The sequence below is a fragment of the Neopsephotus bourkii genome, unplaced genomic scaffold (genome assembly GCF_033783945.1).
Source record: "Neopsephotus bourkii isolate Nb327-2 ecotype Australia unplaced genomic scaffold, CSIRO-AGI_Nbou_v1 NB_318, whole genome shotgun sequence".
In the NCBI taxonomy this organism is placed as follows: Eukaryota; Metazoa; Chordata; class Aves; order Psittaciformes; family Psittacidae; genus Neopsephotus; species Neopsephotus bourkii.
In genome coordinates this window covers 6,924,037-6,938,310 of record NW_026900826.1, presented here as the reverse complement: position 1 = coordinate 6,938,310, position 14,274 = coordinate 6,924,037, and the positions used below count along the sequence as shown (strand labels likewise).

General features: G+C 38.5%; 1 protein-coding gene across 3 annotated transcripts in view; it reads left to right on the top strand.

Moving 5' to 3' along the window:
- The window catches only part of TRPM1 (transient receptor potential cation channel subfamily M member 1), a 124,458-nt gene that overhangs the window by 100,456 nt on the left and 9,728 nt on the right, over window positions 1–14,274 (top strand). For 2 of the 3 annotated variants that reach the window (XM_061347559.1, XM_061347560.1), the window contains 8 exons: window positions 1,074–1,103; window positions 3,284–3,573; window positions 4,124–4,352; window positions 5,124–5,246; window positions 5,570–5,701; window positions 7,699–7,827; window positions 9,075–9,326; window positions 10,030–10,222. In XM_061347559.1, the coding sequence (XP_061203543.1) occupies window positions 1,074–1,103; window positions 3,284–3,573; window positions 4,124–4,352; window positions 5,124–5,246; window positions 5,570–5,701; window positions 7,699–7,827; window positions 9,075–9,326; window positions 10,030–10,222 (1,378 nt within the window). The remainder of the gene's footprint in view (window positions 1–1,073; window positions 1,104–3,283; window positions 3,574–4,123; window positions 4,353–5,123; window positions 5,247–5,569; window positions 5,702–7,698; window positions 7,828–9,074; window positions 9,327–10,029; window positions 10,223–14,274) is intronic. The other variant, XM_061347561.1, reaches the window with a different exon arrangement.

The window sequence follows — 14,274 nt, the reverse complement described above, 5'->3', positions numbered from 1 at the left end:
AAAGGATGGGAGGACCCAAAAGGTGGTAAATACATTGATCTGGAGGTGAATTTCCTCCCATTCCAGTAGTTTACAATCCAAGCATTTCTAACTGTGATGTTTGCATAGTTACTTATTCCTACTTGAAGCTGTAGCTGTCATACCTGTAAACTGTGCTGATCAAGCCAGGCCTATTGAGCAAGTCATCTTAGCCAACACCAGCTTAGCTTGGTTGAGGCAGAGTGTTCATCAGAATACAGAAGAGCTGTTACGCAAAGTCATGTAAAGAACTGCTCTGTACAGAAGCCACTGCAATCTCAGTAGGGCATTTAGTATTTTTAGTATATTTAGTACCAATATTTAGTATTTCTAGTACATTTAGTATTTTTAGTACCAATTTTAGTATCTTTAGTACCAATACTGAGAATATCAAGCATAGTCCTTGCTTTGATAAAATGTCTGTTTTAAGCAAATAGATAATATTCTTCATTAGCTTATTTATTTCAGCTTTGAAGGTCAAGTGAAGCTTCCTAATTACAGAAAGTCCCACAGATGATCAGAAGGCCACTCATGTAGCTGATGTATAGTACATATATGGTGTAGTATTATCTGATGGAACAAACAAATAAACCTTTAGAGAAAATGTAAACCAGAGATTTGACAATTGAACAGAGGGATTTTAATTTTTTTAAATGGGAAATTGTGAGAGGTTTCAAGATCTGTTACATTTTTTTACTGTTCCCTATGGGTATATTTAACACATGTGTGCTTAGAAGCACTATTTTTGTCGATCTTTTGTGTTCATGTGGTGATTTTCATTCTCAAAGCATCATATTCTTGAATGATTCAGTCAACTTTTCCACGTGAATCAAAATCCTTGAGTGCAGGATGGAAAATATTTCCTAACCCATGGGCTTCCTGAAAATACAATTTAGAGTGAGATTAATTAATTGTACCACTATTGGTACAATTACTTAGAATAGTATATTTAATAATAAATACTGTACATTTGTAAATGTTTTTTCTTAGTATCGTTTGGTCTTTGAATTTTCCTTCCCATCTAACTAATTTTCTTTTTTATTTTTAATATTCAGCCAAAAGCTCTTAAACTACTAGGAATGGAGGTAAGTTGGATTTATGGTAAAATACTATTTTTTATCAGAGCATTTCTCGGTAAAGTTCTGCTCTTGCTCTTAGCTTTTGCACTATTACTGTGGTAAAGTAAACTTGTACTAGAAAAAATCTTCTATTTTGAAAACAGCCTATGAGATACTTTTTAATGTAGGGTCTTGAGAGCAGCTTTGCTCAGCAGTCTTTAGGCAGTTTTTAGCACTATTATGTAATAACACATTCCATGTTGGAAAATGCTGTAGATTAACCATTCAGATGTGAAAATTTATGCTATTGAAAAGAGAATGTGATCCAGCAGTGCTTATGGTCAAATCCCCCTTAACCATGAAGTAAACAGTATGTGTGTAAATGAAGTTTTATTATAGATCATTTACACAAAAACACAAAGTACATTTCTCATGAAGTATGCTTTTATTAACACATAGTATTAGAACAGAGTGTATGTACCCTTTGCTTGAGTCACATTTGATGGGAGCTAAACCCACCACAAAGCCTCTGTTTCCCCAAGCAGCTGAGAAGCTTTTTCTCTACAAAGGAAGTCCAAGTTACGTTTAAACTTGCTGATCAGCTTCCTATTTTCTAATGGCTCAAGACCAAAAGCTCAGCCCTTGAGGTGTGACTTTTTTTTCTCAGCATTGATCACATACAGGTTGCTTAGTGCTTCTCCAGAAGTCAATTTTGCTCCTTCTCTTATTGAGAAATGGCTTACATGGCACAAACCAAAGTGTTTTCTTCCCTTGTCAGTGGCTGTAGCCCATTCCCTTCTTCCAAAGAAAGCAAAAGTGAAAAGAAAAAATGGTATTTCTTTTGCTGAAGGGGCCAGTAAATTGATGTGATTCAAAGTGTTGAGGTTGTTTTGATTTCCAGTGTTACAGCCCTAAACCAGGAAGTTTAGTCTCCTTAGCACTTTGTCTTTCTTACCCAGGGTATTGTTTTGATTTGATTTTTTTTTTTTTTTGTGTGAGGAGGACCTAATCCTTGGTCTTCCATTTGAGATGCTTCAGAGATGCTTACCACTTTTCATGGGCATGCAGTTGCTGACCCCTGAATTTTCCATAAGAGACAGAGGTCACCACTTGAAGTTCTTAAAACTGCTGGAACAGAGAGCTCTTCGTTGTTGAGCTGAAGAGTTGTCTTTGAAACGTGGGGTGTGAGGCTGAACCCTCAGTTTGCATTTAAGTTTGTATTTTGGGAAAAAATAGTGCATTATGCTGAGCTTGCTTGAACAGGAACTAATTTTGGAGAATGGCAGTTGCTTTTACTTGCAATACTCTTCTGAGTCTGGAATCAAGCTGTACAGTGACAATAAGCTCTGTATGCACCTATATATGCAATGTTCTTCCTACATTATTTATAGCCCTAATTTTCCCAATCCTGGCTTTTCTCCCTTCAGGATCCTGCTTCATTGTCAGTACTTCCATTCAGTTACTTCCATGTTGGTTCCTGTAGTAATGGCCTATCCTCCCTATCCCTTTAAGAAACGGGATACTTATACCCTCCGTTTCCACTGCATACATAAGAGGAGATTGCTATTCAAAGGTGAAGACTCCCTTTAGTATCTTGCTGTTCTTAAGGATGCTGCCTGCTTGTCTTCTCCATTTGCATGTTACCGCTCTCTCCACCTGCATGTCATCTGAAAACTTCTTTGATACCTGTAAGATATGCAGCACTGTTCTTCAGGAACAGATGCAGACATATCAAATCAGAAATTCCAGTGGAACCTATTCATAGTGAATTCAGGTTTGTTAAAGTTCCACTTGCACTGCAAAGGAATTCATTAAATATTAATTTATTACAAATGAACTTGCAACAACTTATTGCAAATGAAATTGCAATTACACATGTGGAAGAGATCTATTTCCAATGCATTATAAAATGTTGCCTTCAGTACAATAGGGTTCTACTTGTACGTACCCAAGATGAGTGACTTGGAATAAAGTATGCAAGAAATGGTACTCTGAACAAAATAGCAGGCTGTGTGTACTGGCCTAGTGCATGCTCTGTTACATGTTCTTCATAGTTTTATTGCTATTGGCATTCATTGTAGCAAACAGCAAAAACAAACTAGATATTTAACTATTAATATGTCCTTTAAATACTTGTTCTGTGCATGGTGTCATTGTCAGGTAAGCTGTAAAAATTAATGGGAACATTTATCTCCTTTTCTCCCCAGGATGATGAGCCTCCCACCAAAGGGAAAAAGAAAAAGAAGAAGAAGGAGGAAGAGATCGATATTGATGTGGATGACCCAGAAGTCAGCCGCTTCCAATATCCCTTTCATGAGCTGATGGTGTGGGCCGTGCTGATGAAACGGCAAAAGATGGCACTTTTCCTTTGGCAGCGAGGGGAGGAAACCATGGCCAAGGCACTGGTGGCCTGCAAACTCTACAAGTCTATGGCCCATGAGTCTTCTGAGAGTGAGCTGGTGGATGACATTTCTCAGGATCTGGACAACAACTCAAAGTTAGTAGATGCAGAGCAGACTTTATATCTACTTGACATAGGGGATTATCTGACGTGCTGAGAAGCTTTACTTCTAGTAAAATACAATTGATTTCTAGAATGTATGTTTGCACAATGCCATTTGGAGTCAATTTAGAAAGAGTAAATGAGCTAAAATGTCATCTCAGAATCTGAAGGCAACATGAGCAATGAGAAAACTTGCATTTTTTCTACAGAACACATTCTTTTCTTCAGTTTCTCTCTCTGTAAAACTAGCTAGTTTTATTTCGCAAAGTTATTTTCAGGGTTTACTCACATAAAGTAAGAGGTATCTGATGATATACATAAACTGGCCTTAAGATGTTAATTGATCTAAGCTAATTCTGGTCACTAAAAATCTGTTGGGAACTTCTGCAGGCTGTCCCAGGTCAAGCTTGAGACTCAGCTGTGCTTGTCCTTGTACAAGTGTGTGGGAAAAACATGATCCCCTGTGAGCAGAATGAGAACCCCAAATGCAAGCAGACACTGATTTCTAAATCAGACTTCATTGGACTTACCTTGCATTTTCCAGAGATTTTGGCCAGCTGGCTGTTGAACTCTTGGATCAGTCCTATAAACATGATGAGCAGATTGCCATGAAACTTCTGACCTATGAGCTGAAAAACTGGAGTAATTCTACTTGCCTGAAATTGGCTGTGGCAGCTAAACACAGGGACTTCATTGCTCACACATGCAGCCAGATGCTCCTAACAGATATGTGGATGGGTCGACTACGCATGCGGAAAAACCCAGGCCTTAAGGTATTTCTGTTCTGCAGTTGTTCTCAAAGATATGGTTTGTTGGATATAATACTCCATTATACATAGTGTATGCATAGAACAAATTGGCTTACTAATTGCAGAAGTTTAAAGCACTTGCTTGTTTTAAAGCTAATTTCTTTTTTTTTTATTTCCAAATTTGGGATATCTAAGGAATATTACCATATGACAAAGGAAAATACAAATCTATAAAAGGCTTCTCATAGTTGGAATCTGGAAGTGAAGTTGTGGCTTTCAATGAATGATGAGATCTGTTCATTGAAAACATACACCTTTGATTAAAAATCAGTTGAATACAAGCTATTAGGGGTCCACACAATGGGAATAGAGAGAATATGAACCAGACATGGATACATGCTTCTTACATTCCTTGTAAGCAATTTTTAACTATTAAAACTAATTTTAGTGAGGAACTAAAGTACTATAAACTCCAGTAACAAACCCAAAGCCAACTTCAAACCACCACTTTGTCCATTCCATGGAATTTCTCTGCATACCTTTAATTTTATGGCAGAATTTCTTAATTGCAGTGTATTTGTGGAGATGGGAAGCCTTCCACAGTGCCACCTTTCATACAAGACCTTACTGCCAGTACTTCATAGGTACTACTTACTAATTTTTGTAGGTTTGACGATAGCAGAATATCTTGAATGTTTGAATATACAAAACAAAATGTTTATGGGATTTGCCTTAAGACAGCTATTAATGTAACCAAATATTGTCAACTGTATTGAATTCTTTCTTGTTGTATAGGTTATAATGGGGATTCTCTTCCCTCCCACCATCCTTTTCCTTGAGTTTCGGAGTTATGATGATTATTCTTACCAGACATCAAAAGAAAATGATGAAAGCAGAGAAAAGGAGGAGGAAAATGTGGTCAGTAATGGAAATTAAGTTCTACTATCTCAGGAATGCTCACTTACTTACATCTATGATAATGCTATAGGTTACCCCGGTTAAAATCTCAATGGTCTTTGCAGGATGAAAATCTAGAGTTTTGGGAGGGTTTTGGCTGGATTCTCAGGATTTCTCAATTACTTGTGTAGCTGCTCAGATTTTGTATTTTTTCATTTTTCAAAAGAGGAAACTGTTACTCAGAGGAAGCATTGTGCATTTCACAGTCCACTGGGGCTGTAGTTGAGGAAAAATTACTATTTTTACTATTACATTGATGAAAACTGACTACTTTGGTCTTCCAGGATGCAAATGTGGATACAGGCTCCCGAAAAGGAGATGAAGAGAATGGAAAGAAAAAACAAAAGAGCCTCCCAATTGGAACAAAGATTTATGAATTCTATAATGCACCTATTGTCAAATTTTGGTTCTACACAGTAAGTCGTGATGATTAAACTGATAACTTCTTTTTTTTCCACACCTGTGAAACTTAAGGGAATTCAGTGTAAAAATAATAACCAAGTAATAAGTAAGTAAATAGTACTGACTTTCATGGAATCTAATGAGTAAAGCATTACTTTTATTCAGAGAAAAATGCATAGGCATTGAAACAGAACTAATAACTGGCACTTATGCTGTCAGCCTCTAAAGCTGCTACACACTCTGAAGGAGGTGCTGTCTGGCTAATCACATGCCAAGCTCCACAGTCCAGTCACTCAATCCAAAGTAGGCTGGATTCTCTTGCTTTCTAAAGGCTCCAGCTCCTGTTCTGTGTTGAAATATACTTTAGGTTCCAAGAATTAATGTCATAGTATGAGTGCTAGCCATTTGTTCTATTGACAGTTAGGCTCAAATGAGCACAACCTACATGGAAGAACAGATTCTAGTCTGTTAAGATTTAATAGGTACTTATATTTTGGTAACTAAAACTAGTCTAAACTAAAATACTTATTTTGGAAAGGCATCTGATTTTCTCTTCAGTGCATCAGGAATTATCTGGTTCTAAACTCTGTTTTAATAAAACAGAAAAAGTACTCATGCTACTACTCACAAGTTTTGTGTGCCCTGTAAAATAGATACTGGTTCCTTTTTTGTTTGAAGTTAGGACTTCAGATAACCTAGTATGTCAGATTACAATGTAGGTTTTCAGTTTTTGCACATCGTAATCACACAACTCTATATTGATGCCTCTCTGCTGCTTGCATTAATAATTTAAAAGCAAAATTCTTACTTAATCTCAAAGAAAAGCATTCAACGTGGTTTCACAGTGTAAAGAAATTACATTTTATTAGATTAAAAAAGCAGCTGGTGCAAAGGGCCTGATTTACAGTCCTTTGGAATTGGTGGTTTGCTTCTTCCAGCAACTGCGTTTATTCAGCAGCCTGGATCATCTGTCCATTCTTTCTACTGCTGGAGGCCATGACCTTTGCCGGTAGGCACGGCAGCTATGGGGAGGGCATTATTACAGCAAGCCTGCTTCCTTCAGAGAAACTGATCAAGGAAGGGTCTTCAACAGCTGAATCATGAATAGCCTCAATGTGTGTGTTTGTACATGCTCATGTGAATGTGAGAATTAGGGTGGGCTTCACTTTCATGCATTATGCAGGCTAAGAGGGTTTTAAATACCTTCTGTTTGATGTTTCTTCTCTGACATAGTGATGCAACCTTTTGTGCTCTTAGTGGATTAGGCTTCAGCTAGAAACTTGCTCCTGAGACCTGGGGCTACTTAAAGTAACCAAATTATCTGCAAACATACTGTTCATGCAGATGAGTTTAAGTAACAAGTATAGAATGAGGTGGTGTAGTGACTGGTCTTTGATGTCTGTATGCTTCTGGCTTCACATAAAGAGGACATTCGGCCTAGAGGGTCTCAATCACATTATTAAAGGGTGAAGAAAAGCAAGTGGCCTGCATGGCATTTTATTTCCCCTACCAGCAGTCCCAGCAGTCCCCAGCAGTCACGTGCTGCTCCCAGCCCTGCCTCCCTATTATGTTTTACATCTGTTGGTGGATGGTGGATAAAAAATTCACATTGATTATCTCATTCTTTAGAAAACTCAATTTTCTCCCTGGAAAACCTTTTAGTTTATTACTGCCTTGTTTCCTTTTTTTTAATCCTGCAATCTGTTTTGGTTTCTTAACTCTAGAGTTGCAAGAATGCTGAAGTTTTTAGTATGGCTAGTCATCAAAGACTGCTGTGAGGCATGGAGACACAAGCATCACCAGTCTGACATTTACTGTTACAGAGAACAGTGGTAGCTCTGTTGACTTATACTACTGGTCCAGAACTTCCTAATGGAAATTAGTTGAGCCTGATTTCATGTGTGTGTGTCTAAGTCATCTCAAGTAATGGAATAATGCCTAACAGTGGAAGGATCCTGGGATCCATCACCTGAAGTCCATAAAGGATTTTATTCTTTTTTTTTTTTTGTAGATATCATACCTCGGTTACTTGATGCTATTTAATTATATCATTTTGGTGCGGATGGAACGGTGGCCATCAATCCAGGAATGGATTGTGATCTCCTACATTGTGACATTGGCTTTAGAGAAAGTAAGAGAGGTAAAGTCTGATTATACCAACATCTCACAATCCTTAAAATGAAGCTCACTCTTAAAGGTAATAATAGCATGGATTTGTGCCAGCGTGTTGAGAAGCCATACATGACAGGGAAGATTCTAATAGCCACAGAGTCCCAAAATGCCTGTCACTGGAGAGAGTTTCATTTATAACCCTTTTCCATGCAATGGAAAATTCTTCTTGGGCAAAAAAGTGAGGCAAAAATGCCCTGAGGTCAGTCATTCTCTTATGTGTATTTCCAAGGAGGGCAGGGCCATAACCCATGAAGGACATCTCCGTAGGTAGTCTTTTTATTACTGATGCAGCTCTTGGTGAGAACTACAGGTAGAGAGGTGTTTGGGTATTAGCCAGGAGTACTCTGAGTCTGACCTCATTACGTTTTTATGAGGAAGGTGACATAAAAACTTGTTCTGTGTTTACATGCTGCAGTGTGGTTTGCACTTAGCCTGTCCTTCTCTGGTTCACAACTTCCCCATCTCAGACTAACTGCACTTGGAGATAAATACGGATGCCAAGTCAGTAAGCCAGTTCTCCTGGTTTAAATGCTATTGATCAAAACCTACAACAAAAAAGAAGCTTAATAAAGCCGAAATAGAAACAGAGATGAAAAGGGTGTCTAAGAGGAGGGCCACTAAGATAATCAGAGGGCTGGAACAGCTCTTCTGTGAAGAAAGACTGAGAGAGTTGAGGTTGTTCAATCTGAAGAAGAGAAAGCTCCAGGGAGAGCATACTGAAGCCTTTCAATAAGGGCTTATAAGAAAGAGAGAGGCTTTTTACCAAGCCCTGTCAGGACAACACCTGTTTTAAGCTGAAAGGAGGAAGGTTTTGATTGGACATAAGGAAGAAATTTTTTATTATGAGGATGGTGAGACACTGGCACAGGGTGCCCAGAGAAGCTGCGGCTGCCCCATCCCTGGCAGTGTTCAAGGCCAGGTTGGACAGGGCAACCTGGACTAGTGGAAGGTGTCCCTGCCTGTGGCAGGGGCTTGGAACTGGATGAGCTTTATAGGTTCTTTCCAACACAAACTAGTCTATGTTTCTGTGAAAAGGAAATTCTGCCTACCAGTGACTAAAAATATTGCTGCTTGAGACAAATTTTGCTGGCAGTAAAGGGGGTCTCAGACACCTATTGAATGCGACAAAATTGGTCTTCTCTCATGACCATTACTTCAAAAAGGTAACTTAGTGTTTTCCCTAATGATTTCTTTGTTGTTTATTTTTTATTTCAGATTCTGATGTCAGAGCCTGGCAAGCTGATCCAGAAAGTGAAAGTTTGGCTTCAGGAATACTGGAATATTACTGACTTGGTGGCTATTTCAGTATTTATGATAGGAGCAATCCTTCGCCTGCAGAACCAGCCTTACATGGGTTATGGAAGAGTGATTTATTGTGTAGATATAATTTTCTGGTATATTAGAGTACTGGATATCTTCGGTGTGAATAAATACCTGGGACCTTACGTCATGATGATTGGAAAAATGGTTAGTGCCTGAAGTGCTGTAAATTGTGTATTTCAGAACTTCATGGGAAACTAAATTCAGTTCCAATTTAAAAAAGAGGGTTTCCATCTGAGTAGGGCTCTGAATAACAGCTATGACAAGGTTGCCATGTGAATTTCACACACACAAGATGCTGCTGTTAATACTCCTGCTAATAATAGCTTCATTTGAGAGGGAGTCTTTTTTCTGTCTTTTTTGGTTTGTTTGGTGGTGGTTTTTTTATACCAGCCTTTGGAAACCTGTTCACTTTGCCTGCCTTCTGTCTCCCAAAGCCATATAGCAATAACCAGGTTGTTGATACACTGGGATCATGCACAAAACCATCAGTTGTGGACAGGAGATGATACAGCAATGATAATAGCACCTCTTTGCAACCACAGAAGAGGACTGTACTGAAAGTACAGCCTTACACACTCAATGCAAAACAGCATAGGGATAGCAAAGGCTTTAGCATTAAGTCTTTGTAAACATCTATCTAATATTCCTTTAAATGAGTGTTTTAGCTGTGTTTTTACATGTGCTCAATTCATGTGTAGTAGTTAAAGAGTGATACCAAGAAAATTATCCAGGGAAATTTGTTTGTTCTCTTCATACTTTCTTGTTTACTTTGATGCCTGCTGGCAGACTGGCGTGCTGGTGCTGCTGTACTACCTGGTGACAATACCTGTATGGTCTCTCCGGGCAGATGATTGACATGCTCTACTTTGTGGTCATCATGCTTGTGGTTCTGATGAGTTTTGGAGTAGCCCGACAAGCTATCCTGCACCCGGATGAAGAGCCATCTTGGAGACTAGCTCGCAACATCTTCTATATGCCCTACTGGATGATCTATGGAGAGGTGTTCGCAGACCAGATAGACCGTAAGAGTAGAATTCATAGTAAGAGTCTGTTTCCTGTTTCTGAGGCAGATGATCAGATCCAAATTAACGGTTGGTTTTAATTTGGAAGTAGTGTTTTGTTGTTGTTGTTGTTGTTTTCTTGTGGCAGGCTCCATAGACTGAACAATTTTCTGTTTCCCACCTGCATGCCCTCTCTCAGTTTATATTTAAATTCAGTTAGCACTGAGAGTGATACATTCTGGAATACCCTACTGTCCATGAGTGTCCTGTTTACTAGCAGGGATCAATAGAGATCATTCTGAAACATTCTTTTGAACCAGTGTTTTCCTGGTAGTTCCCAAAAAAAGAAAGACCAAATACCTTGACCAGGAGATGAAAATACGCACACCGTTTCATCTCCAACCCCCGCACAGGCAATGAGCTAACGCATTTTTACTCCCATTGATACAACTATCTATTTTCAGAAATGTTTCCATTTCATGAATCACTCACGTTCTTTTTTTCTACAGCTGTAGAAAACAAAACAAAAAGGGAAAACTCTGCCTGATTAGCTTTGGGTGTGGAAGTAACCTTCTTTCTATAAAAGCTGCACAGTTTAAACAATAACTCAGTATTTTAGAGAAGATGGAAACTGTCACGTTACTGCTAGTTTTGTGTTAATATCTGAAATTTGAACAGTCAAACATGCAGCTGGCCTCCTGTAGTGTGTATCACGTAGTCTGCACTTTATTTGAAATAATACAAGCTGTTCCTTCAGTTTTGTGTATGTTATTTCAACCATCTGCAAATATTGCTAGGTAGTAGAGTGAAAGGCTGAAGAAATTTATGTCTAAGTTCAAAATCTATAAAAATCCATGAGCATGAAAAAACTTAGTACCAAATGTAATTCAAGTGTACTTTAATTGCTTAGAAAGGAATAAAATATGTCATTAGTCTGTTTCTAAACAGTGTACACTTGCAAAGATCACATCATCTTTGTTTTCCTTATGAATGCTTGTCTCATTAATGTAACTTACGATGCAGTAAATTACTCCTGACAAATGAAAGGTTAGACAAGTATTATCTGATACTGCAGTTTGAGTGCCCATGATAAGCCAGGATAAGCTCAGCATCTCTCAAGTGGGTTAATTCTCCCGTGGCAAGGAATGGACTGTAACAGGGTATCCCTTACCATTGTGGCTCATAATGTGCATTCGATCCCATTTCGCTTCAAACAATGTAGATAGTTTGATTTCTTCATAGAACAAAACTCACACCTTGCCAACAATACTGATCTCTTTAGTGTAAGTGGTGTGCCAGATGTCTCATGCTTCCGGTTGTTTCTCAGTTATATGCTCGGCATTCTTTGAGCTAGAAGTCTTTCATCAGCGTGAAAGATTGAGGGGCAAAGTTCAGGCTTTGCAGTAGCACAAATTCAGTCTAGCTATACTTGTTCCACTGACTTCCCATGTTGGGAGCTTCGCTGTGTCAGTAGCTTAAACATATGCTAACTTGGAAATGTGTGGTTTTGCTGTTGTTCTCTTGTTGTTTTAATATTGAAATAGAAATGGCTGTGCAAGGAGTTCTATTGGTAGAACTAGACTGCATTACAATTATTCTGTACATTTCTTATATCTAGAAGTCTATGGAATGACTTCTGAAGATCTCTTTGCTTTCAATCAGAAATTTTTACTCTGGTCTTTCCGTGATTCTCTGTAAACACACCACAAAAGCAGCCTCAGAAGTCACTGGGGAATGATTGCATGGGCAGTCTAACCTGACTCTGTGGCAAGTGCTTACGGGTAGTATTGCCAAGGCCCACAAGTGTAAACAATTTATGACAAAGTATTACATGAAGTTTTCCATCTGAAAGAAGGTAGTTGGACTTTTGTCCATAGCTTCATTGAGGATAAGATGTCACCTAAAGATGAAGATCACAAATTGCAGAATTGCTGAGATTAGAAGGCACCTTTGGAGATGATCCAGTCAAACTTCCCTGCTCAAAGCAGGGTAAAATAGAGCAGGTTGCTCAGGGAGTGTCCTGTCAGGTGTTTCCTATCTTGACGGATGAAGACTGTGCAGTCTCTCTGGACAACCTGATATATTTTTGTCTTTGCCCACTGCCTCTTCTCCTTTCACTGGATACCACTGAGAAAAGTCTGGCTCTGTCTTCTTTACTCCCACACACCCATCAGGTGTTTATAACATTGGTAAGATCTCCCTTGAACCTTCTCTTTTCCAGGCTAAATTATCCTTGAACTCTCAGCCTTGCCTCATTTGTCAAATGCTCCAATCAGTTAAATCTTTGTGGCCCTTTTACTGGAGTCTATCCAGTATGTCCATGTTTGATTTCTGTGGAGAACTATAGAGCCCAGAACTAGACGTACAAGTCCAGATGTGGTTTCACCAGAGCTGAGTAGAGGTGACAAATTACCTCCCTTAACTTGCTGGTAATACTTTTCATAATGCAACCCAGGATGCTCTTAGCTGGTTCACTCTGTTTAGGTGCCCATGAGCAAGAAGTCTGTGGCACCTGGTACTCAGCAGCAACATATTCTTAACACTAGAGAAGCCTGGCTGAGTTTCTTTCAGTAGCGTGATTTTTTCTTACAGTCACCATTTAGGGGTTGGCAAGCAAGTATTTGTGCCAGTAGTCAAAATGGGCTTTAATGATATTGTTCACTGGACTACCCTTATTGTGACTATTAATGGAAACACATCTATTCAGCAGCTGGCAGATCCAAAGCTAGGGTGGTTCTTAAAAAGGAGAAAATGTTTCCATAATAGCTAAAAGAATGTTTTTTTGTGATAGCTTCTAATTGGTTTGTGTTCGTGGTGGCTGCCAGTTTTGTTTGCTTGCCTAAAATATTGTGTATATTTAAATGATCATCTGCCAGAAGCATTTTGTGATTTATTTTTAATATGAACTCACTGCCATATGTAACACCTGGGGAAAACGTGAAAAGGAAATTGCAGAATGCAGTGCATTTTTAACCAAGACATTGTTTCTAAGCACGTCTCTAATGTTCTGACTCTTGCATTGCTTATCTTTGCTTGGTGGCAAAACTGTATTTGCAATCATCTTTTTTTGTTTGGGTTTTTTTTTTTCTATATTATCCTATTTTCTTTCTTTCTCTCCCTGCCTCCGCTTCTGTTTCACTCCCTTGGAATGCTTTTCAGTCTATGCCATGGAAATTAATCGTAAGTCTCTGTGCAAAGCCAATCATCTCATTTAGCTGAATATGTTCATTAATCTTCACTAGATACCAACGTTTTAATTATAGGGCTCATCCAATATTCAGGTGTAAATCTTGTTTTTGTACTGTAATAGTTTAATTTGAAAAGAAGCAGAGCAAAACTATTTTAAACCAGATTGCAATTCTGTGGTTGCTATGTCTTGTTTCTAGTTCATTGACAGTTCTCTTAAATTATGATGTACAAGTGTCATACAATTAATACAATTGTACAAATACAAAAAATTAATACAATTAATTCCCTTTCATTACCTAGATACAGTGCCAATGTTCTTTGGCAGTACTTTCATTGATTCACCTGCCTTTCCTGTTACGCTTAGGCTAAACAGGAAAAATGTAAGTTTGATGATTGACAAGCAAGTAAAATCTGTTTTATTAATCATAGTCTGTAATGAACTCATTGTCAGGCTTAGTATTTCCTAAGATTTCTGCTAAAGAACGTGTAGTTGATATACACTTCACCTGCTAAGTGGGTCCAAAAGTTGGCCTTGTATCTGAAATCAGACATGCTGGCACTGCACTTAGAACAAGCTGGCTGCATTCACCCACTTCAAGGACAGCTCTTACCCCAGAACCACCTTTATCCTCAGGATTACTTCAGGCAATTGTTTTCTCTCAGTTTGATCAATAGTCTCAATTTTTGTATCATTCTCATCAGTCTGTTTTGCTGTCACTGTGTTATTTTCATTTTATATTTTTATCTCTTTGGTTTAAAATTTCATGTAAAATTTAGAGTTATTGTGAAAAATAAGGGAAATGGAAATTGTCCCTGAAGTGGCAGCAGGGCCACCCATGGGTGACTTCATAGCCCTTCACAAGACAAACGCCAGTGTGGGGCCCATTGAGGGAGTCCAGGAA